A 25,673-nucleotide genomic window follows, 5' to 3' on the forward strand; every position below is an offset into this window, starting at 1 on the left:
CGAGCTACGACATCCGGAACCCATCTATCTTTAGTTACTTGGGACCACTCTGGGAGATAATGGGATATATGGCCTCAAAGTTGTCTGCTGAGATTCTGCTGAGATTGGGGTAAGTAACCGGCACCATGGAAAGGTCACTGTTTTCTGGTCGAGTCCTTGCCTCTGTAAGATTGTTTCCCTCTTTCTGCCTGCTTGTATGCCGCTGGAGGTGGCTGTTTATATTTGTATGTGTATATTGTAAGTGACAATGACCTTAAAAGGGTTGCTGCTGCCTGTAAGGTTGATATCCTCCTCAATAAGAGTAGGAACCCCGTCCCCATATTTCTTGAAAGGACTGCCTGCGCATCTGAAGCGTGCCTATGGACTTGGCTGTGCCTGTATCCAACTTGATTCCTTCTTCACCATCAGGATGACCCTTTTAGATTTCTTTGCTGGCTACTTGAAATCGTCAAGAAAACAGTCAGACTGCTTGATGGTCAGGAGAAACTGGAATGTTTTCACTGCTGTCTCTATGAAGTTGTGGAAACCATCAATGTTGTCTGATGGTGAGTCTACTGGTGGAAGCATAGGTGGGGACGGTGTTGAGATTGAATAGTCGTCCCACTCATTGGGTATGGAAGCAGAATTTCTTAGTCCCCCCTTTTCTCTGTCCTCATCTAAGGAAGCTGGATCGTCCTCTGGAGGCTCTGCAAATGTACTTGCCAGCGTGTCTAGAGGAGTTACTGACAGTGGCAAAGTACACAGCCGAGCTATTGGAGTACAAACTTGTGGAGATGGGATGGGTTGTGGCAGCGGTGCAGAGACTGCTGGATCTGGAAACCTTTTCTGGTAGTCCTAGAGCATATGTTGGAGACTGTTGACCAACTCTAATGGCATTTGCAGAGAGTGTCCCTGTTCCTATTGACCGTAGGTAGTGTAGTCTTCTTCAAAATGTTCTTGTTTACCTGCGTAAAATTGGTCCCCATAGTACTGATCTTTGTCATCCTCCTCCTGACACTTAACATGAAGTTCAGAGGGACTATGTGCTACCTGGAAGGGACAATCATCCTTTGATTTGCCATCTAACAAATGTGTAGGAGGTGAAAGTAGAACCTTGCTAGGTGATTACGTACTGGCAGTATTGTTTCTGTAGGTGATTTTGTTTTTACAGAGATGATTGATGCAGGTGTCAGTCGCATTGTCGCTGATGGTGCTGTGGTTATCAATTTAATGGGCAAGATCTGTGAAGGTGATGTGGTGGCAGTGACCACCGATGCTGTTGTTAACTAGGATTTCGTCAACTGTGTCGTCGACAAGAAGCAAATTGGTGCCTCAGATACAGTTTTTGACAACTTTTTCAACGGTAGGGATTTACATGGCCTTTTGGTTGTCTGTTCCTTTAGAGAAGGAGTTGCAGGTTCCAAATGAACCTTGTCTGAGGAGAATTTCTCCTTTTTAGAAGTATGTGGACGCTCCTCAGATTTTTTAGAATGTCCAGAAGACCTATGATGGACTTTTTATGTGCCTTTTTGGTGACCCTGGAGGCACACTTTCAGTAGATCTATCCCTTTTGCTGGATATTTGTGTCTTAGAGGAACCAGCACTATTTTTCTCAGCCAGAGGGTTTTCTTTAGCTTTTAGTCTCTGCAGCCAAATCAGTAATCTTCCCTCTCCGTACTTCAGAGTTTTTTTGTGTGAAAAAGTGCGACATACCTTACAGTCTTTATGTTTATGTTAAGGATGAAGACAATATGATCTTGTTCAGAACAACATCCCATTACCCAGTAACTGTACAAAAATACTGAGTAGACACTGATTTATCAATCAGTCAAAGTATCACAGACCATACACAACAATTCAGAGGATTCTCATACTTAAACCAACCAACTGAATAACTCACTAATACTGCGTAGCCATTCATACCGCTCACTGACACTGTTCAAATATTCACAACACATTTCCAACAAATTGAAGCACTCACTGACTCTGTGTGACCAACAAAGCTTTCAACTTTCATGCACTGTTTATGAGATTATACTTCAAAGAACGGTATACCTGTGGGCTGAGTGGCAGCATTAACGGGAGGCTTGGACTCAAGAATCCCTCTCAAAGGTGAACGTGGAGTTGGGATCACCAGCACGCTTTTCACTGGGACAGAAAAGGCAGTTGGGTAAGCTACTGTAAAGAAACCTTCAACAAGACATTGTGTATTCACAGATTTCTACACTAGAAGCATTAACCCAATGAATTGTCTCCTAAGTAGTGTCACTTACAACACGGAGCTTAATCACTGATCATTTAATCAAGCACTTTATACTCTGTTTGCATAAAATAACTTGTACTGGTTCGACATTCCAAATTGTTTTTCCCCTTACTAGTGGGAAGCTGAGAAAGAATTTACTCAGTGGAAATAAATCAACAAAAATAACCTGCATTGTTCACATGCCAGGCAGACACACAACTTTTTAGTATCATGCAGAAGTGGTTAGGGTGGAGGGGAGGGGGGGGTGGGAGGCAAACCTTTCTGTGATACGTATGACAAATGGAAAAGAGCTGCTAATATTTTTAGTGTTGTAATAGTGACCACATCAGATAAGATTATGTTAGTGGCCACACTACATCCAAGATTATATGCATAGATCACCTCAGTGCATCAGTCAGGGTTATCAGCCCTAATGTAAAATATCGATTTGGAATGCCTCTACATAGGTAATACGTAACAGCCATAGCTACAATACACCAAAGTGATAAAATGGCTTGACAACTTCAGATGTTTTAGCACTCAAATATCAACTTTAAACATAACATATATGCCAACATTTTCAAAAGAAGTGGGAGATTTTTTTTAACAATTAGCGGAATGTATTTTCGGCATAAGTTTATACTGCAGCAGAGGCAGTTTTTGTCTGGAGACACCTAAAATAAAGCCATTTTGGGCTTCAATATTTGGGGGTGTCTCCCACCTGAATCGGGTCTGTTGGCATGCATGTATAATTTAACATGTATTCATAAAGCACACGTTCACCCTGAGGGATATCTTGGTTCTAAAGTAACATTTGTTTATTGTTACCAAACTTAGGTCCTGATTGAGATCTTGGAGGACAAGTTTAAATCCCATTTTATTCCATGGAATTTATATTTCAGCAAACGGGAAATCCATCACCTTTGTGACAGAGCGAGATTGAACTCGAAATTCAAATGAAAATTCAACCATTATTCTCCAAACATCAGCTTCTGAGTTCTCAAAACACACACAGTTTTGTTTTGAAAACCCTCTTTTCTAATTTGGTATACACATTTTAATATATACAAGCAAACACTTCAAAATTAAGTAAACTGGGCTGCACATAAGAGAGCTACTTACTGGTAGCTGGAGAGGTACACACTGGAGAGGTCTGGTTTAGCCATAGTCCCTAATACGACTGTTTAATATTTATATAGCAGTCAATTCACTCTTCATTGCCCTACGCCCTGCAATCTATGCACTTCCAACCCAGCTCGCTATCCATAAAATTGCAAATTACATAACTGACCACACTTCAGCATTATGGTCAAAGGTATCAAGTATATTGAGGACATATGCCGGAGGCTTGCAAATCGAAACATCATTCAATGCAAACACATACAGAGTCTAAACCATACATGATTCATTGGACATAAGATTAGAAACAATTCATTAAAAATGTACAAATGTATGCATCCCCTTGAAGATAGGCAGAGAGGGAACTTGCAATGCTGACTCAGGTTCCTCCCTGCCAATACAGTGGGCTGCCCGCCCGATTCATAAGCCGCAGACCATAAGTTTGACTATGGCTCTGAATACTCCATCATTGCGATAGTCAAACAACTCCAGCAGCTGAATGGAGCAAGGGGGTGGAGAATTGGCTATTTAATTATCCACCCAATAAGGATGGGCGGAGATGTTTTTTACTGTCTGTCACCACTAGGAAAACCTTGGCTCCCATGGGGGGGGGATCATTATTATTTTTTTTTTTTTTTTTTTTTAATTAAATAAAAAAGAAACAAATTAGGTGCAAGGATCGGGTGATGTTGATGGAGAATTGCACCAAACTGTGAAAAGCATTGACAGGAATCGCTGTGATACTTATACGATGAGGTTCTCTATGGGAGTAAATTAACTAGGTAGGTTTTACGTCTCAATACTGTTATTGTATTGGACCCGCTATTTTATTTAGCACACCAAAGTGTTTTGCCAAAATACTGCATGTATTTCTACACCTTCACTCAACATGACATATTAAATAGGTAACATCGCAAATATATGTGAGAATATATTCACCACCTTTTAATGAATCATTGACATAATTCCTTAAAATGTCTATAGAACACTTATGCTCCTTGTTGTTACAATTTTAGATCAGATGCCCACTTCTTTCCTAATGTGACACAACCTAGCATAGCCAAACTGCTGAGAGATATATCTGTCTCCCTCATAATGGTGCTGTATCCTCTAGCACACTGTCTTTGATTACTTTTTTATAACTGGCCGTGCTCCTGTACTAGGATGTGGATGAGTTTCAGCCTTTAGGTATTGGCCTCTTCAGGACAACAAGAAGGTATTCAATTCATACTTCAGTGGCACACAGATCATCCTGTCTGTGTGAGAGCCCCAGTTTTGGTACAACCTGTCATTTAGGCCCATATGTATGAAACCATTTAGCATTTCTTAACGGACCGAATCGCTATTTCTGCATGTTAAGAAATTCTAAATAGGGTTTCCATATGTACAAAGGACTCTGTGGCCTCGCAAATTGCGATTTCTAGCCTGTACAAATAACTTTTGTGATTACCAAATTCGGAAATCGCAAATAGGGATTTCCTATTTGCGATTTCCTAAGCAAATGTACAAAGCATTTCCTAAATGAGAAATGGGCATCTAGGAAATGCTATTACCATTGAATCCAATTCGATAGTAATCATGTGCAAGTTCCCAAAAGGCACCCAAAATGCACCTTTTGCAGTGCAATGAAGCACGTACTAGCCCAGAGGGCCACAGGAGTGCTTTACAAGAGCACCACTTTATTTCCCTTAGATTTAAGGGGGGGCCTTCGCCCCACAGGTATGATTGGTTTTACATTTCCTAAATTGTGATTTCCTAATAGTGATTGCAACTCCATAGGAATCGCTATTAGGAAATCACAATTTTCATACATTCCATTTTGCATTTACTAATAGAGAATTTTCAAGATTCGCTATTTAGGAAATGCAAAATGATACTTAAATGCATATGGGCCAAAGTGGACAACGTCATAAACTCAAGTGCGTTGCTGGAATCTAATCTGTCAAAATATGGACCGCTGGAAACAAACAGTGTCTCTGTGAGGTCTGCGTATGAGTCTGGTGTCTGTGTAAGCTGCATATGAGTCAGTCAATAACTAGGTGGAGGCACTGAGTTTGAAAGCAGGTACAGCTAGACACTCCCCAAGGATTTCAAGTGAACGTCCAACCTTTGAGCTGGCCTGTAGCATGCATAGCACCTTAAAAGCCAACATAACGTATACTGAGGAGGGAAATGCTGGCCCTAACCTGGATTCACTGTCTCAGTCTGTTAACTGCCCCACAATTTAGCCTAATAGTATAATTAAGATTGAATATAACATTCTTATCCAACACAACTAAAATGTGCCTTAAAGGGTTGTAATGAGGTACCAATGGCACTCAACTCGTACACAACGTTTAACAGTATATTTAGACAGATCCCTATACAATCATACAACACAGCACAGAAATGCCATGTAGTTGAGAGACAATGACTCTTTTTACTAATTAACAACACATACGAACCTCCAACACAACATATGAGACAAAGCACCTCAAACACAGCTAACACGCTACCACTTAAATTAATACTAATGTGCCTATAACAGCATTCTTCAATATCATTAACACTCTCATATTAGTATAAGCTTAGAGAGAACTTATAACAAGCCAGCAATATAGCTCAGATAAACCTACAGGGGGATACCAGAATACTGCACCTAACACTTAATTCTTTCATTTAATTTAAGCACATACACAAACCTGCAGGGCAGTGAGCAAACCAAATAATACAGTTGGCATATCAGCATCTTTGCCAAACCTACGGTGCACAGAGCATATTTATCATGTAACTAATTATCAATATCAATACCAAAACACTAAGGGCACATGTACGAATATTAGGTTCTGCGACTCGCAAAACCTGATGTACAACAGTGTCAATGACACTGTTTGCGATTCCCAATGGGATCGCAAATGCCCTCATAAATATTCATGAGGTAGGTCGCAATTTGCGACCCCATTGGGAATGGCCGCTCTCACAGGGATGGTGGCCTGCTAGGGACAGCAGACCACCATGTCTGTGACTGCTTTTAAATAAAGCAGTTTTTTTAAATTAAATGCAACCTGTTATCCTTAAAGGTAAACAGGATGCATTTCAAAACTGAAAATGAAAATTTCTTTTCATTTTTTCAGAGCAGGCAGTGGTCTGTCAGACCACTGCCTGCTCTGGAAAAATAGTTTCTCTACCATTCACAAATAGGAAGGGGTCACGAAACAATCCTACATCGCACTGCGACTCGAAATTAGGAGGGGAACGCCCCTTTCTAATTGCGACTCACAAACGTATTTTGCGATTCGGTAAATAGATTACCGAATTGCAAACTAGGGTCTGTACATACCAACATGCTTTTTTCTTGTAGCAAATGGTGTGGCAAGAAAAACAGTACGTACATCTGGCCCTAAATCCCCTAAAATTACCTGCAACTAACCGCACCTCACAAACAATCCAGACTGCAGTCTGCAACGGAATCCTCAAAAACAAGGTTAGAAGAACCAACCGAACCTAACTGAAACTGCAAGCTGAAACATGGGCAGAGTGCATGCCATATAAATAAGAATAACCTAATGTAACAGAGCATAGGCCTGGTAATAGAAGACACAAAAGAAGCTTTTCACACAAGAGGGATTTGCTGCCATGTTAATTATATGGGCTGGAAACCTTTGATTTTGAGAAGGCACAGAGAAGCTGTAAGGCTTTGTTCTCCACTTCCTCTGATCCACTGGTCTGCTGGACGGTATATCCAGATAGCTCTCTACCCTAGAAATGTTTGAGGAAGTATTTTCCTACACTTATTTTGTGGGGGTGGGGAGATGTATCACAATCACGAGAAGAACACATCGTATCTTAGCAATATCAATGAATTAAGTTATTACATCCATGAAAATGGAGGATAGCATGAAGTTTAAGATAAACTGTCGTTTTAGCAGCTAAAACTAAATTCTAAACCTCGTGAACACAACAAACATTAACAAATTAACCTACACATAACGCAGAACTCAAGGTTGAGACCAAATAAAGACAAAGAACCCAATAAAATACTGTATATGTCAAATAAATGTCAATCTTCAAGACCCTCTGTGTAGAGCTGTTCAACCATCTGGCTGTAGTGTAATTAGGGAGTGTCTCAGGAATGACAGTAGTAAATGCAATTATGAAGTACGGTGCACACGTAACCCATATCAATTATTTCATACAGGGTTCTTGAACTCAGCAGCATTTACTGATAAGTTTGATGGAGGATCTATCAGTGAAACACTAAGTTCAAAGTCTGGAGGTGCCTTTTAGCCAGTTTCACTGTTGTACTACGTTCCACCTGAAAGTATTTTTTTATGTGTGAGTAAATGTAATGAGTACATTGCATGGGCGGAGAGACTAATGGCTGAGATCTCATTTGGAGAATGTTGTGGGAAAGCTAATTGTGTAAGAGTGGCAAGTGGCATGCACTAAAGAGCTAAGAGGGCATGTCTAGTATACTCTTGGACACCCATGATATTGAAGATCCTGTGGCAGTACTTGCCCAAAGTATTATCCAGTACTCTCCTTAGGCTACTGAGACTCACAGATGCATGGCTTGAACTGACTGATTTGAAGCATTTTTATTTGTGGTATATCTGTCTGAGAGACATAAGAGGGTGTACCTGTCTGGGAGACAGAAGGAATTATTAACTGTAATCTTCGATCTGCTTCAGGCATCATAACAACTAAATTATCCCACCTAGTAGTGGAATTTGCAACACTTTTAAAATAATTTAAAAAGATTTAAAAAAATCTTTGCTCTTTTTTGGGAACGCCAAATCTGCTCATTTAATAAAAATCAAGCAGCCTGTCTAAAGTTTAGATTGTCCAATTCCATTTATTTTCTTTAAATAAAATAGCAGCATATTTAGAAGTAAAAGAAGTCACCAAATAAAAAAGGCGAAACAAAAAAAAACCCTCTTTCACAAATCTTTTTAAAAGAAACAAAGGGAAAAACCACAGCCATGTAGCAATTTAGGCTGCAGCCGTGTAAGGCTGAACATTGACATTTGCAAGAGGCTATCCCGCTAGAGGTAGAGTATTTTGAAGTAGCTAAGCCTGTCCGTGAGGGAACATAGATGAAAAACAAATGTCTGTTTTTCCTCACAACTTTGATTTTGTCTAAATACAATTTAAGCACTGTTCTAGTGTCTGTTACATGGAGAGACCTTTCAGCCAGCAAAGCTTGATTCTGTAAGAAAGTAGGCAAAGGAATGGCTTGAGTTACATGAGAATCCAAGATTACTTTAGCAATAAGCTTTCTGTCTATATGCATGATTACTTTGCCCATATTAAAGACTGTATCTGGCTAATGGAAACAAAAGACTTAGGGGGTTATTCTAACTTTGGAGGATGTGTTAATCCGTCCCAAAAGTGACGGAAAAGTGACGGATTTACCACCAGCCGTATTACGAGTCCATTATATCCTATGGAACTCGTAATACGGCTGGTGGTATATCCGTCACTTTACCGTCACTTTTGGGACGGATTAACACTCCTCCAAAGTTAGAATAACCCCCTTAATTGTCAATAGCACTCCATGTTTGGCCATTGACTTTGCACTGATAGTTACCACAGATGACAGCATAATCCTATAAGCGATGCATCTGTGAAACTCATGTGAGATGGAGATTCTTAATACGAAAAGCACACCTTAAAGCAGGGTTCTCTCTCTTGCACCACCCTGAGAGGGACTATCTCCCTGTTATAGATCCTTGAAGCTTATTGTCCTAGTTGTTGTGTCTCGCTGACTACTGAGCCTCTAGGCACTAATGAAGAGGTCTCATATGTAGTCTTGCATTCAGGACAATGGAAACGAAGGAAGCCATAAAAGAAGAGAGGTGATATACTGGGCTGTTGGATTGCTGTTGTTCAACAGAAGGTGACAAATGCATTCTCTTTCTGGACAGCACTTTATGCTGATCTCAAAAGTTCATACATTTAAGATAGGTGAAGCTTGTTCTGGATTGATGACACCATCTGCTCCAAAAGAAACTCATTTCCTTTAATTGTGTTTATTGTGGCAATGATAATCCTATAACACTGATTCCTGATAATTGATTTGGAGGCCGTGACTGAGAAAAAACAGATGCTGCCCTTCTGAAGTCTTGCTTCGCGCTTAATACACTGTGAGCCTTGATTAGCTAGTGGTCCAGGTAAGGGTAGGCAAATAATATTTGCCAGTGGTAGGCCGCAACTACAGCCATAGATTTGGCGAAAACGTGTGGGGCAGATTTCAGGCTGATTGGATGAACTGTATATTGGAAATGAGAAATTCAGGAAATTCACATATTTCCTCCGAGGTTTTCCAATGGGATTTGAAAGTGAGCATCTTGCAAGTCTACTGCACACATCCCATCTCCTTGTTTTATGTGTAACGTGATGGGGATTGAGCATCTGAAACTTTTCTTTTATGATCCACTTGTTGGCTAAACGTGGATCTAGAACTGGCCTGAATTCTGATTCCGCACCTCTTTTAAATGGGAAAATATCTCAAATATCTTCCTTGTCCCTTTTCAGAGTCTGGGTCTAGCTAAATTTCTAAAGTCCACATGCTTTCTTCCTCAAGATGGTTTACAGGTGCTTCAATGTTGGATTTGGAAGCACAGCTCATGGTTTTGTCTTGCAAAGTAATAAGCACCCATGACCACAGTTGCTTGGCCACCCATCTCGATTTGGAAAGTGGACACCTTACAGTCAGGAAAATTTACGATAAAAGCTTCCATGTCAATGTTCTGCTATCTGTTTGCATGCGCTGACAAATCTTTTTTTCAGTCAGTCTATCAATTCATTTATTTCAACTGTAAAAAGTAGTTAGTTTCAAAAGACCTGTAGGGTAAAATAAATGCCATGTTTAATTTTAAAAGTGAGCTCTCCTGACTGCTTTGGAATGGTGAGGCTTGTCCTGAAAGCAGTTTTGTTGTAATAAGAAAAGCATTCTCATGTGTTTTATAATAAGCAGAGTGGATGTTTAGTATATTGCTCTTCATTGCCACCTTTTCAAAATATACTTAAGACAAAGTGATGGCTACAGGGAATTAAGTCATTTCAGGTACAGCCATCTTAGAAGTTTAAGTGGATTGATAAAATTAGTGACAAGACCCAAAGGGCAAAAATAGTTGTTATTGATGCTGGTGCTCACTGCCAAAACATTGCAGTACTGACCCATGACAAATCCACTTTAGAGACTCTGGTGCTCATTACGAACTCGCCAGCAACAGAAGACCGCCAGCGCGCAGAACCCCCCGTCGGCCACATAAAGAACATTCAGCAAGGCCGGCTGGCGGAAAGAGTGTTTCCGCCAGCCGGCCCAGCTGAATGCAGGGCCTGAACATTGACCCCGGCTGCAAATGGAGCCGGCAACAATGTAGAAGTGCGGCGGGTGCAGCAGCACCCGTCACACATTTCACTGCCCGTAAATCGGGCAGTGAAATGCGCGACGGGGCTATGCATGGGGACCCTGAGTCCCCTCTTCTGCCAAACCGCCAGGGAAAGGCTGGTGGAACCTGACTCATTATCTGCCAGGCAGCGCTGCTTGCAGTGCTGCCCTATCGGATATGAAACTCCTACACCGCCAGGCTGCCTGGTGGCGGAATCCTGGCAGTGGTGGAGTGTCAAAAGTGGCAGTTCTGCCATGTTTATTATATGGCGGTCTGGACCGCCATGTTCATGCTAAGGGCCTCTATGCTGCTTAGTGCATCTACCACACTCTGATTTGCCACAAATCCATCTTTCCCAGTACACAGATCACATACTGTTCTGCCAAGATACTTCAGCAGAGACCTGGAATACTGTGCTGCCACATTACCTCAATCCTGACCTGCTGTCACATTGGCATAGATGCATGGTGCACTGTGGGAAGGTTTTAGCTCCCGTTGTTGTGGTAATATAAGGATCATCTCTGCAGCAAAGGTTAATTGTACATGTCAACTCTACAGTGCCTCATTTTGATCATAGTCTAGTTCTAAGACTTCCTAGTCTAGATGAGTGGGAACTAAGGCGCAGGAAGGTGAAGTGGCTTTCCCTGGATCACACAATGTGGTGAAGAAGGAGGTATATGACTTAAAGTAACACACACCAGTCAGATAGAGGGTATATGTTTAGAGTGGTTAGTGTGATTGTCGGTATGTCTTAGCAGATTTTACAATTTATGGTATCACATATGTGTTTGTATTTTACGTTTCTTTCTCCTTTATTTTTTATTATTCCTCCAACTGTCTGTACAATGCCTGGTGCCTTGGAGCTAGGCGGCACTTAATAAACTATACCAATAAAATATAGTGTATGTGTCAGCATGTGTTTAGGTCAAGCAAGTGTTGGCTCTGTCCTAATAAAAGAGGGGTAGCCATGCTGAGAGGGGTTAGCAATGTCTACGAAAAGTCTCATTAAAAGTGCTGATTCCAGTGTATGGTTGCAATAGCTTTCTAAACTTTGTTTTAAGTAGGCAACTGCCTTATAACATAAAGCCTCCTGGATATCTATCTTCTGCTATGGTAAGATCCCAGACCAAATGTCTTATACTTCTAAAGAGAGATAGAAAGATACAAATCTGCCTGCCTTTATATCCAATGAAGGCCTGCTAGATGGCCAGAAAAGATGAGGGTTGTTCCTCACCCTGTGGCTGGACCATCTTCCCCATTTCTATTGCTATGCACTGTTGTTCGGCTAAATGGAAAGATGTTCACTGTGCAGAGAAAGGGATAGACACCAGCAGGAAGAGGTACTCTGGACTCAACCTGTGGTATTAAAACTCACTTCTAGACCATGGATGGGAATTCCGTTTTACTAACTTCTGTTTTGGTGAACAGAGATGAAGCCTGTGCTCTCAGCCTCACCATAGCTATCACCCGGGGACTATTCACAACCCAAGGTGCTGTCCATGCTCTGACTACTTCTCATGCTGTTGGCAGTATGATTTAGACCTCATCGTACACAACCATTGCTGCTTTGATTGCTGAGAGTATGAGGTAATCATGTTTGTGTACCCATGGCTGCAACCATGTGTGTTCAGAACCTCTCCAAATGCAGTTTAACATCTATCATTTGTCAGTATCCCCAGAATTCTCAAAGGAACGTAATTTAAGTCCCCCCTTAAGATATATTTAAATTGAAACTATTCATATTTTATGTTTCTGGTCGCAGGTGCTACTCTGTTTCTTAAACAATATTCCCAGAAGTTGCTCAAACCCCACTGTTAAACTGTATTTAAATGCCATTCTTTTCTTAGCACTCATAGGGCCAGCTATGAAAACAAAGGAACAGCGATTATCTAATTGCGATTTTTTGTGAATCACAGTTAGTAAATCACTACTCCTGATGTATGAAACTCTTTTTAGTGTGATTAGCAATTCTTAGTGAGTCGCAAATAGGCCTACCTCATGAATAATAATGAGGTAGGTCGCAACTTGAGACCCACAGGAATTCGCTGCCATCACAGGGATGGTGGCCAGCTGGGGTCAGATAACCACCAGGTGTGTGGCTGCTTTAAATAAAACAATCTTTTTTTAATGTAGCCCGTTTTCCTTAAAGGAAAACGAATGCCTTTAAAAAAAAAAATTAAACTTTGCAGATTAATTTTTAAGAGCAGGCATTTTTCCAACCATTTTCAAAGGAGAAGGGGTTCCCCTGGAACCCATTTACAAATGGGACTCTTGAGTTGCCAGTAAATTGCGACTGTTTTGTGTCTGCATTTCAGTTGCAAAACATTCATATACAACACTGCAATTCGGCATTAGTAAGGGACGTCCTTAACACGCCCCTTACAAATATCGAATCGCAAAATCCAAGTTGCGATTCGGTAACAGGATACCGAATCACAATTTGGGCTTTGTACATCAGAAAAGGCATTTTTGCAGTTGCAAACTGGCCGATTCTGCAAATCAAGCCATTTGCAAATGCAAAAATGTTTCATACATCTAACCCATAGTCTTCAAAATGTGCCACTTATTTTCTTCTAAACTCCCTAGGCAAGACCCAGAAAATGTCTTCAAAACTGTCTTTAAATCTCATTAAATTTGACCAAAGATTACTGTTCCTGTTAGCTTTAAATTCTAGTCTTTGTCACCAGTATCCTAGAGATTAAAAAGGGAAAAATATATCTAGTTCCAACCAATGTTCCTATTCATTGTTCTTTAAAATACATCTGTTACCAAACTTTCCAGGTACTCATTGACGTAGATGATACTAATCATAACAAGTCCATACAAAGTATGTAACTACTTTAAAATCTTACCATACTGGACCATGCTGTATTCTATTACATGGGGAGACCAATAACTTGTCTTTTTGTTGTAATTACTGGGGGCCACCCCAAAAAAACATATAGGCGGTCATTATGAACACGGCGTTTCGGACCGCCATGCCGGAGGTGGCAGTAATTACCGTTACCGGCATGGCGGTCCGAACTGCCATATGATGTTCACTGGGAGACCGCCACAGGCGGAACTCCACCACTGCCAGGCTACCGCTGCTAGGCAGCCTGACGATGGCGGAGTTCCTTATCCGTCAGGGCAGTGCCACCGGATAATGAACCTGTTTTCCCCCAGCCTTTCCCTGGCAGTTTAGCCTACCAGGGAGAGGCTGGAGAAATGGGTGCCCCGGGGCACCCCTAGGGGCCCCGGCACTGCCCATGCACTTGGCATGGGCAATTCAGGGGCCCCCATGCACAGCCCCCTCGCGCATGTCACTGCCTGATTTACGGACAGTGATATACGTGACGGGTGTTGCTGCACCCGCCGCACTGCTACATTGCCCACAGCACGTTGTGGAGCCGTCGGCAATGTCCAGGCCCCGCATTCCACTGGGCCAGCTGGCAGAAACACTGTTTCCGCCTGCCGGCCCAGCGGAATGTTGTTTATTGGGCCAGCGGGGTCCTCGCATGGCTGGCGGTCTGTGTTTAGACCGCCAGCTCAGAACTCAGCGGAATTTCCCTCTGATTCATAATGTGGCCATAGTAATGTCTACAAGAGTAGTTCTGCACACAGCAGAGAAAAGTGTACTTACAAACATCTTGTTGCCACAGAAAGAGGAAAGAAATTAGAGAGATAATTGCCCATGATCTACAATATTCAACATTTATTTGTCTTTTATTATTTTCTCCCTCTTTTCCGATGAATGTGATATTGCTTCCCCCAGTAAAGTGGCAAATGGAAGGTGTGCATTAAGTTATCACTGTTGGTTTCCCGAAGTATGTTTTCCAGATACATTATAAAGATGTGTTGTTGTTGATTTGGTTAAGAGGTTTCCCTTGGTAGAGTTGTTGCTACTGTTAGTATGGCCAGCGAGAGGATCAACACCTCTAAGGGTAGTATTACCATTCTCTGAACTTGAATTGGGGCCTACAGAACTTCTTCTTTTCAAGCCCTATCACTTTCTGGGTGTCGTTTTCATCCTTCATCTTTCCTTCCTCCTCCTCTGTATGCTGACAAAACCAGGAGAAGTGTGAAAAGGGGAGATTTATGATATTGAGTTGAGTATCCAACTTGAGAATGGTGAGGCTCAGCCAAGACGATTTTCGCAGTGACTTCATGGCCCTAGCCTATTACAACCAACTCACTTGAATCTAAGGTGGTAGTGATGACTTGACCAAAGAGGCTTCCCTCACCTCAAAGTCCCATTGTCACTGATGGTGGTAGATCATATATTAAGGACTATATACGTTCTCAAGCCTCCCTGCTTTATCTTACAAGAAAAGCCGACACTGGCATTCTTCGATACCATTGACGCCATGCCACCCTCCCTGTTGCATCTTCTGAGAAAAGCCAAAACACTGACAGTCTTCTATTACACTGACTTCATGTCACTCATTTTTAGGTCTTGTGTTACTGAAGACCTATTGTGGACACTACCACTATAAGGAATTTTGGGCCAGTCCACTGCTTACCATTCGTTGGCTTTCTTGTCAATTTAATTTTCTCATTTCTTACTAAATAGCTTTCCTTCCTCGTGTTGTGTATGGACCTTACCTGAAAGCATAGCTCCTTTACCATCTTTTGATTGGATGACTTATATCCTTACACTGCTCTCATTCAGGGAATTACTATTCTATTCTTCTTTCAGCACTCCATCGGAAAGCATGTGTTTCCTTGCTCTGTCCTGTCCCTCGTGTGCTATTTACCCCCTTAAATACCTTTCCCTCAAGTTCTACATGCTACCCCTTCCTCCCACTCCTCAGCTCGTCTACTGCTTACTGCATCCTTTCCTGCTTCACTTTGTTGCTTTTATTTGTTTTTCTTTCCTCCTCACTATGAACTCTATCCTTCAACTTTATGTTGCCCCCCGAATTGTATTCTGTCACCAAACTTCTCCTCTCGCGTTTGCTCCCCTACTCCTCCTGTTGCACTCTTTGCATAGTTCAAAACGCAACTGTTTACATTTCTTTTGTTGAAGGGCCTGGCAACTTAAATTTGCTTGGTGATGTATGCACATCTACATCATCATTCTTGGTTGATGTATCACAATGATACATGAATTCATACACATCATTCTGTTTATTTATTTTTTCTTGTTTTTGTCTATGCTACACTGCATCAGCAAAAATACATTTTTATTCTTGTTTTGCCTAAGTAGCATTGACAAAAAAACATAGGCAATGCTTAGGTCTAGATTGGCAGCCAAACAAACAAGGTCTGTTGGCTGTGTCATTGCTTCTTCTTACCTTGGTGTCTATCTTTTTGCTTTCTTTGTCCGGTTGCTCAGCTGTTACTGGACAAAGAAATGTCTTTGCCTAACTATAGTCACTACTACTGAATCTGGTTTTGCCATACCACCCATTTTTAGGTCCTGTGTTAATATTGTGGATTTCAAACATCAAAAACTATGGATTCTGCTGACATTGTGTAAATTGTTTCAGCAGGTGTGAAGTTGCCATCTTTAACGTGGTTGGTAGTAGAAATGCCTACTCTGTAATTTCAAGAAAGCTCAAGAGAACTGGCAAGTGAGGCATTGGTGATGCTCTCGATTGCAGAGCTTCCATGATGATAGACACTGCAGCTTGTCGTGCTTCGACAAGAATACTCCATTTTGAAGCTCCTATGCATATATATAATAATGGAAGGTGGTGATGTCATCCACCCTCGATACTCTTTATCGAGAAGCTGCAGCAGATGTTTGTATGTATGAGGAGTTAGTGTCATTGCGCTATACCTAAACCAGGATGGAGACACAGAAGGAGATAAGCATGATTTTTGTCATTCTGGAGTATATGGAAAGTCATTTTCTCTTTCAGAAGATGGAGAAACATGCCTGTCTGTAACTGGTGGTTCTTTATGTGGCATCAGCATTCTATTGATGCATGTCATATAAGTGTGTTGTGAGACCATCCTTGGAGATGGAAGCGAGTTTAACAGTCTCAGTGGAAGTTACAGTGGGTCAACTGCAGGGATTGTAAAGCATAGAGAGCCCAACAGCAACAGTAGTGCTACTGGCTCTTCAGGATGTATCCCCAATTTCTTCAGAGGAGTTGATGACAGTTGATGTTGAGCATTTCTCAGTGATGTTGAGAAGTGGTAAAATGGCAAATTCAGTGTCAGAGTCTGCAGTGGAGATGTACAGCATTACATTTGTATTGAGGGCAAAAGAGATGCAGTCAACGGCTGCAAGTGCTTTGATATTGACGCCGAAGGAGTCGCAGATGGTCTGGAGTGCTTCAATTGTGTAGGCTTCGAAGACCTGCTATAGTGCTGGTGAGTCACCATAGACACTAGCCAGCCTTTGATAACAAGCTCATCGGCCCGAAGCGTTCAACATCATCATCAAGGTCTTCAATGCTGAAGAGAAATGTTGGCCATAATGGTGAGGTTGTTGTCTTTCATCTTTTTCATGCCTCCCTCATTGGTGGTCTTAATGAGATTGTGGCTCCTTTTCTGAAGAGGCTGCAAGGCTTGGGAGGTTTTCCTGCCTTCTTTTCAGCTCCTTCTTTGGACTCAAACCATCCAGTTTACTTCTCTGTTGAATGCCCTCACAATCTATTTAATCCTTTTGGACATTTTTTGGCACAATTCACATCCTTTGACAGAATTTGGCAAAGGAAGACACTCCACACACACCCTGTGTGGGTCACAAGCAGCCTTCTTTCTCATACAGGAAGGGCATTTCACAAACACAGGGTAGGCATTATTTAGTGAAAAAAATCTGCAGACATTAGAAAAGTCTTGTTCACTCAATGACTAGATGTAAAAGATGTCCAGTGAGGTTGAAAAAATGAAAATCTTGAGAGACGTTCTGAGAAAAACAGAGGTGTACCCAATGTGCTCTAAAGCCCTTCTAACACAATCTGGAAACAGTAACTGACTCTGAGGCAACTGTTAGTACAAAGCATCATGGGTAGTGGAAACTCCTGGAGTCTCAAAAGGGACAGGTTGTTTTTTTCTCAACCTTTTTCAATGGAAGCTGCGCTTTGTCTTCAAAGTTAGACAGGTACACAGCATTTTCCATGCACAGTAGATGCTGAAATGCTGTCTTGAGAGAAGATGTTTGGAGTTTGGCAATCTAAATATCAGGAAATCTTGTACTTGATGGGCTCCAGAAGGGTGGTAAACATCATGTGGCCATGAGGGACTTCCATCCTATCTGTGAAATAAGGATAAATATGCAGATATGAAGTATTCCTGTGCTCATGCACACGTGAGTTAAAAAACGTCTTTGAAGAACATTTTCTATAGGCAATTATAGCGGCCAGATGTACCTTTTTAGAGGAGGCTTGAAGTAAGACCTGGCTAAAGAAAATAAAGCATAACTGCTTCTTCCTAACAGGTAATGGGTTAGAACATTTTCCTTCTATTTGAAGGTGTAAGAAGCTCTTGTAGATGACCATTTAGCTTCTTTTAGACTATCCATATACTCCAAAGGAAGGCTCAAATTCCACAGAGGATGAGTTCTGGAGAAAGATTGTCTAATTCGTCTAACTGAAGTCACTTTTACTAAATCTAGTTTTGTCATGATGCACATTTTTGGGTCTTGCATTAATATTGTGGACTTCAACTTAAGAAAATATGGATCCTGCTGATATTGTTTAAATTTTTTCAACTGGGATGGAGTTGCCTCCTTTGACATGGCTGGAGGTAGAAATGTCTATGCTGTAACCTCAAGAAACCGCAGGACAAGTGGCAGGAAAGGCCCGGATGATGCTCCCAATTGCAGAGCTTTCATGACACTTCAGCTTGTCGTGCTTCCACAATGGAAGGTGGTGATGTCATCATCAAAGGAAGGTTGGGACAAAGGATCTGGTCCTTAAATGTGTGATGGTGAAGGTCAGTCAGTCACCACTGCTGGGGTCAATCTGGTGCTATTGGAATCATCTTGGCTCTCAAGTATAACAATGTGACAATGATCGTTGGTATCAGGGGAATCAGAGGAAAAGCCTAGAGAAATTTCCCAGGCCAGTCTAGCTAGAGGGAATTGCCCTTCATTTCTGGTTGGTAGTACCTGGAAGCAGTGTGGGCATTTTTTGTTGTCTGCATTTGTGAAGAGATCTTTTTGACAAGAAACGCAGTCACAGTTCATGGGTGCAGAACAGCATTGTTTAGAATTCACTTGTTGTTTTCTTGGAAAACTGTGCAAAGGCACTCACTTGTGCATTTTGAACACTGGGGAGGTGAACTGAGGTAATCCTCGCGTGCCTGGTTATCAGCCATTTCCAGATTGACTGTGTTTCTTTTGATCGTACTAAGTTCCTCTTGTTGTTGCAAGTAGTGTGCAATTGTCATACTGTCCATTTGAACAATAACTGAGTTTCTCTAAATGGCAGGGTGGAATGCCTTAAAAGCTAAGATTACAGCTCTCAGTTTCAAATATTTGATGTGGTAGGATTTTTCCAGGCGAGATCAAGTCCCTTGAATCTGAAGATGTCCCATATGTACACTCCATTCAGTCAGAGAGGCATCTGTCAGAATTATATCAGTGGGGACATTTTTTTATTTTTATTTTGTATGCATTTTAAACCAATGTAATAAAACATAAATAACTATTGCACCTCTGGATGCCATGGTGGGTGTTAGATCATTGAAATACAGAATTACAGTCTTGAATGTGAGATACCGGAGCACATAATGTCAAGTAGATCTCAACTTTCTCATTAGCGCACTGTGGCCCCTTCTTTTCTAATAACTAGAGCCCCTTCTGCCGATGGGGGGATTTTGAGGGAGTCCACACCCCATAGGTGATTCTGCAGTTTTCAGACCCATTGAGATGCCAAGCTGCAGGAAATCTGAATCCTTCGATCTCTCAGAATACTGGCACCATTTGCCTCCAGACACTGGTACAATGGTCTTATGTGAAGGCAAGCATGTGGAACTTGGAGGATGAGAAATTCCTGTGAACCCAAAAGTGATGAAAATTGCCTTTCCACAGGGTGCATTGTCATTAGAAGACTGAGTTAGAGTAGGCTTCTCCACTGAGTAGCTCATGAGCTAATAGTAGCTCTGTAGCTACTGAGAAGTAGCTCCCCGGTGTCTAGTCCAGCCAACTAAATTTGAATCTTTTGCTTGACTGAATTTATATATATATATATATATATATATATATATATATATATATATATATATATATATCAAAATTAAAAAATGTGCATTCAAAACAAAAATGTGTGTCTTTTCAGAACTGATAAGCTGATGGGTGAATTTCCTAAATATTTTTAAAGTTGATTTTTAAGAGATAAGTCACGTGGCTTGGGGATGTTTCTTACTACTATTATTACCTTGGGCATTTAAGTTATTGCTGTCCGTTATTACCCTCATAAAGGCATTCCAGATTGACCAATCCTTTTGTTTTTTTAATTACTGCTGGCAAGCCTGCCTAATGCACTGAAGTAACTAAACATAAGCTGATCACCAACATAATCTTGTCTGATGTGATCACTGTTACAATACTAATTGTATTAGCAGCTAGGGATAATTATTATTATTTATAAGTAGCTCTCATAACAGAAACAGTTGGAGACCCCTGTCTTAAAGGTAGAGACAAGGAGTGACAGATCATTTTGAGGTAGTGCAATCATCCCACTTAAACTTTTTAATGATGATCTGTGATCAGGTGGATTCACCTGATGAGCAGATTCTAAACCATAAATTCCTCTCTCCAGGAGGTCGATCTGAAGGAATGGTCCTTCAAAGAAACCCTGAAACACCAATAATGCAAAATGACCATCCTTTCTCATTCCGGAATGCAAGCAATAGTGCATAAGGAAGGTATAGAGAGAAGACCATGTTACTGCACGACAAATCTCAGCCAGCGGAACATCCTTTCACACTGATTTTGACGCCTTTGCTCTGGTAGAGTGAGCCCAGATTCCATCGAAAAGTTCCTTTTTGTCAAGTTCATACTACACTTTAATACACAGCACAATCCAGTGGGACAGAGTCCTCAGTGCAGGCAACTCACTACAAGCCTTGCTGAGGTTATGGCCACAATAAAAACTGTCTTAAATGTTATCAGTCACTACTTGCAACTGTGAAAAGGCTCAAAGGGAACGCTCATCCTAAAAGTCAAAACCAGGTGTAAATACCATTGAGGTATCACAAATGGAGATGGCGAAAACATGAGTCAGTCCCCCCAAGATTCTAAGCATCATCGGTGAGTTGAAAAGGGATGGCTGAATAAGAAGGTAGAGAAATTATGAAAAGGCTGCACTTATCCATTAACAGAGACAACTACAGAGCCAACTTGAGCCAAAGACAGAGCAAGACTGAGGACCTAAAAAAGGTGTGCCTTCAAAGAGTCTACATTTTCCTCTATGCACAAACCATCAAATCTATTCCACCTCCCAGAATAGACCAGATTTGCTGAGGGACTATTGCCTAATAGAATTACATCAACCACCTATCAAGGGAGTAGGAAGGAGCTCAAGTGACCCCGAATAAACTCCAGGCATTCAGGTGGTGACTCTGGAGATTCAGGTACAGTGCCACGCCCTTCTCCTGGAAGAGGCGGTCCAGCCTCAAGGAAGGGAGCAGGGAATACAGGAGGTCTGCAGACCATACCCTTCTCAGCCAGTCCAGGGAGATGGGAATGGCTAGGGACTAGTCTCACGATCTGGCTATGCAAGGGTATGGGATGAAATGCTTAGTGAAGTGGAAAATTACATCTCAAGGTAAACGTTCTCCAAGTCTTTCCTCTATGGATACTGGAGGGCACAGAACTATGAACACTCTAGGGGTCACCCGGCGGTTGGTGCTAATGTGGCGGTAGTACCGCCAACAGGCTGGCGGTACTTACCGCCACATTATGACATTGGCAGGTTGGCTGAAGCAAACCCACCAACGTACGACTCCGACTGCCATGGCGCTAGCAGGCGCCAGGCTGGAAATGAGAATCTCCAGCCCAGCCTCTGCCATTGTGCTGCTGGCGGTATTATGTACCTGCCTACCGCCATGCTTTTCGTGGCATTTGTAACGCCACAAAAACCATGCCAGTAGGCCCTATCAGTAACAGGGAATTCCTTCCCTGTCACTGATAGGAGCCCCCTACCTCCCAACAACTCCCCAGACACTCCCCACCTCCCCATGCATACATTCATTCACGCACACATCCGCACATACATCATAACATACACGCCGACACGCATACACATTACCATACATACATCACTCACACACATTCATCCACGCACTCACACACATTCATCCACGCACGCAAACACCACTACACACACACTTGCATTCACACAGACACACATGCACACACCCCCATTCACACACACAACAACCCGCTCCCCTGTCGGATCCCTGCTTACCTGTATCCAGGGAGTCTTCCAGCAGGGGACAGGTCGGGGTGCTGCTACCGCCAGCAGCCCCTGCCAGCAGAACACCGGCAGGCCATATTATTTGTCATAATATGGCTGGTGGCGGTCTACTGGCGTGTCGCTGCTGGTGGTAGCAGCGCCACCTTACGGCCATCCACCAGTATGGCCATAGCCAGATTTCCACCCTTCTTGTGGTGGAAATCTGGCTGTGGTCATAGTATGGCGGATGGATGGATGGGTAGCCGCGGCGACGGTCTTTTAGCAGCCATGGCGGTAGGTGGTTTTTACCGCCAATGTCAAAATGAGGGCCTCTGTGTTTTTCCATTTGGCGATGATGACCACCTGAGGCATCCCCAATAGGCAAGAATGTACTGCATCACTTCCGGTTGAAGATATCAGTTGTGGTCACCAAGATGAAGCTGACTGAGACTGACGGCTCTGATGTTCAGAGACCCAGTCCGATGGCTGGTGACTATACAGATCCCATGATGGTGTGCCCTTGCCCAGTTCCTCAGTGCTTCTCAACACAGAAGGTGAGACCTCGTTCCTCCATGTTTGTTGATATTCCACATGTTGACCATCAAAATCTTGATGGACTGACCACAAAAGCAAAAAAGGAATGCCTTCAGGGCTAGGCAAATTGCTGCAGTTCAAGGGGTTTCCTAAGAAGAAACTGTTGCTGGTCTCCAATTCGTTCAGATGCGCTACTGTACTAAAGGGTGAAAAGACATCCCTTGGGGGAGGTGCTCCTGCACTAGCCACCAGCACAGATCTTTTTGTAGCATCCCAGAAGAATTCACGTGTGTTCCCTATGAAGGCACCACTGGAGAGCCATCACACGCCAGAATGTGTAGGTGACTAATATAATGCAGGTAGCCAGCAGATGAAGAACTTTCAGATCTAAATCTGGAGCACCATACCAAAATACTGAAATCCTCCTAAATGCCCTGGATCCTCTGAGAAAGAAGGAAAGCTTGTGAAGATCTTGTGTCCAGAACAGGAGGTGATGAGAGAACTCTAGGTGAGACCTGGGCATGTTGATGCAGAAGCCAGGTTGAACAGCAGGGATGCTGTTACTTGCAGGTGATGCGACACTGCAGCAAGCTAGCTTTGAGTAACCAGCCATTAGGGTATAAGAATACAGAGCTCCCTGACCTTTGAAATGGACTGCAACCACTGCCATCAGCTTGGTGAAAGTGTTGATGTTGATCCGAAAAGGAAGACTGCAAACTAGTAGTGAAAACAAAACAAGGGTACCTCCTGTAAAATTGAAAGAAATACTCAGCTTCCACGTTTAGGGATATCATCCAATCTTCCACTTACAGCGGAAGAACATGGGGTGGGGACAGCAACTTGAACTTTTCCCTGCAGAGGTGCAAAAGAGTCTGAGGTCTAGGATCAGATGAAGACCTTCATCCTTTTTGGTATTTAGTAAGCATAGAGAATACAAACAGTGCCCAAGCCCCTGCTGTGTAACCATCTTCACTGCTCCTTCTGCAGCAGGGCTGCCTCTTTCTGCTGCATGATATGTGGGGGAAGGATGTAAAAAGGGTTCTGCCGCAAGGATGAGGTACCTACTTTTTAAAATCTGAGGTACTCAGTGATCCGAAGTTACAGCTTTCCAAGCCTGTAAAAAGAAGGATAGCTCTCTTTCTGCTGGTAGCACATGCTCCTCAAGCTGAAACTAAAGCGGCATTCCAAGTGTTGTGGGAGAAGAAGAGGGCCGCAGGGTCTGGGACCTCTGCCATAGCCTCTGTCTCTGTACTGCTTGAAAAGCAGATTCTGTTGCAGAGGAGGTTGGTAGGGTTGATGCTGGTGAATACTTCACATCTTCAGCAGCACTTATAGTTTTACTGATGACCTTCATGTCTTCATTTAGGATTTACAAGAAGTCCTCATGTCTCTCCTTAGGCAAGCTATCAGCAACTTTCTGCAGTGAATGACACAGGGACAGCTGTTTAGCTGATTTCACCACTTGATTTGGGTGGATGACTACGCACCTGCTGGACTTCTTTGCATACCTACGGTTGTTGATATCCTGGTACTTCAATGTTTAATTACCTATTGGCAAACCTCTCATTGAGTGGATGGGTAGTTTTGGGAATCCAAAATACGGGCTTATGGTAAGAATCTCCTGTGGATGTTGATATTGTGGTTCATCAAACAGTAGCTTAGCTCCCTGAGCAGTATTCAGGAACCCATACTCCTAAATTATCACAAGTGGTGCATGACTTCTGGGAAACTGAAGAGGAATATTCGTTAAATATCTGGTGCTGCTTCATGTAGCCAAATAATGTAAGAACTGAAGTGGAAAAACAGGTCAGGGTACTAGTACTTTGATTACTTGCAGGTAATACTCGGGAAACATTAATCTACCAAGCTCCTCTCTTGCTTATCAAAGTCCTAAACTCTCTCCCTACCTTTCTACCTCCTGTTTAGTTTGTCTCTTCAAATATTGTGGTCCTGCTCGGGTATTAGAAACAGGAATTACAGGTGAATGATCAGTTATTTGTGCCTCCAAGACAAGTAAGGTGGTTGCAATACTATGATGCATGTAAATTACTAGTGTTGTTTTCTCTTGGCTGGATATAATTTGTTCTCCAACTGTATGCACTGTATAAGAAACCATATGGCTTACCAAAGAGGAAGGCCTGTAAACAATCACAGCTTCTCAGCTGAGTTGCACATAACCCACTACTAACCTCACTGGCCCACTAACGCAAACTCAACCAAGGAACAACTACAAATCACCAACCTACAATAAAAAGCAACATCTCCTAAATAAAAGATCACAATCAAATAGCACACTACTACAAATGCCACATCACGGCCCCTGTATGAGATCATCAATCGGACCCTACATTCAACACACCTTCAGCAACACACAATGGACAGCTATAAAAAACACACTTCGAGAATCATAATTACCAATCCATAATACAAAGATCATATCATCCTAAGTGTTATATTCAGAGCCTCTAAGGGTGAAATAAACAGTCACGGAAAATACATCAATGTACATTAGATTTTCAGTACATGTTCCATGGGCAGTTCTCTTCTAACTTGTCTTTGGATATTCAGCTGTTAAACTGATACTATGGCACACTCTTTGTGTCAGCCTTCAGCGTTACCTGGAGTGGTTGCATCCTCTGCCAGTGTTGGTGAACCTGTCACACTCCCCAGTGATTCCTGCAGCTGCTGCCTGACAGACGTCCAGCTTGGAGGTCCTGACCTGGCCACTTCTAGCTCCTCTGAGGTAAGGGACACTTCCTTGTCGTCCTCCCTCATAGACAGCTGAATATCATCCCTCGAGTATGTGTAACCATGCCCTGCTGGGCAGATTTCTTTGAAAACATCTAAAGAGGAGAGTAAAAGAAAGTAAAAAAGTTTCTCAAAAGGTTGATAGATTAAAGATGCCATTGTTGACACACCTTCAGCTCATCATGGTCACAACCCATATTTTTCCTGGAATATGTATTTTAATTTAGCACAGACCTTGAATTCTATGTTCGTTGCCTTCACCTACCCCGCTGTGTTTTGCCAGTGCTGATTTGCTATCAACTTCACATAACCATTACCTCTCCATGATCTCCGATCATT

At 42.3% G+C, this 25,673-nt stretch overlaps 1 protein-coding gene across 5 annotated transcripts in view; it reads right to left on the minus strand.

Moving 5' to 3' along the window:
* The window catches only part of LTBP2 (latent transforming growth factor beta binding protein 2), a 1,514,902-nt gene that overhangs the window by 498,171 nt on the left and 991,058 nt on the right, over window positions 1-25,673 (minus strand). For 4 of the 5 annotated variants that reach the window (XM_069208495.1, XM_069208492.1, XM_069208493.1 and 1 more), the window contains 2 exons: window positions 25,205-25,429; window positions 2,035-2,127 (listed from right to left, as the gene is read on the minus strand). In XM_069208495.1, the coding sequence (XP_069064596.1) occupies window positions 2,035-2,127; window positions 25,205-25,429 (318 nt within the window). The remainder of the gene's footprint in view (window positions 1-2,034; window positions 2,128-25,204; window positions 25,430-25,673) is intronic. The other variant, XM_069208494.1, reaches the window with a different exon arrangement.

Source organism: Pleurodeles waltl, chromosome 9 (assembly GCF_031143425.1).
Source record: "Pleurodeles waltl isolate 20211129_DDA chromosome 9, aPleWal1.hap1.20221129, whole genome shotgun sequence".
Classification (NCBI taxonomy): Eukaryota; Metazoa; Chordata; class Amphibia; order Caudata; family Salamandridae; genus Pleurodeles; species Pleurodeles waltl.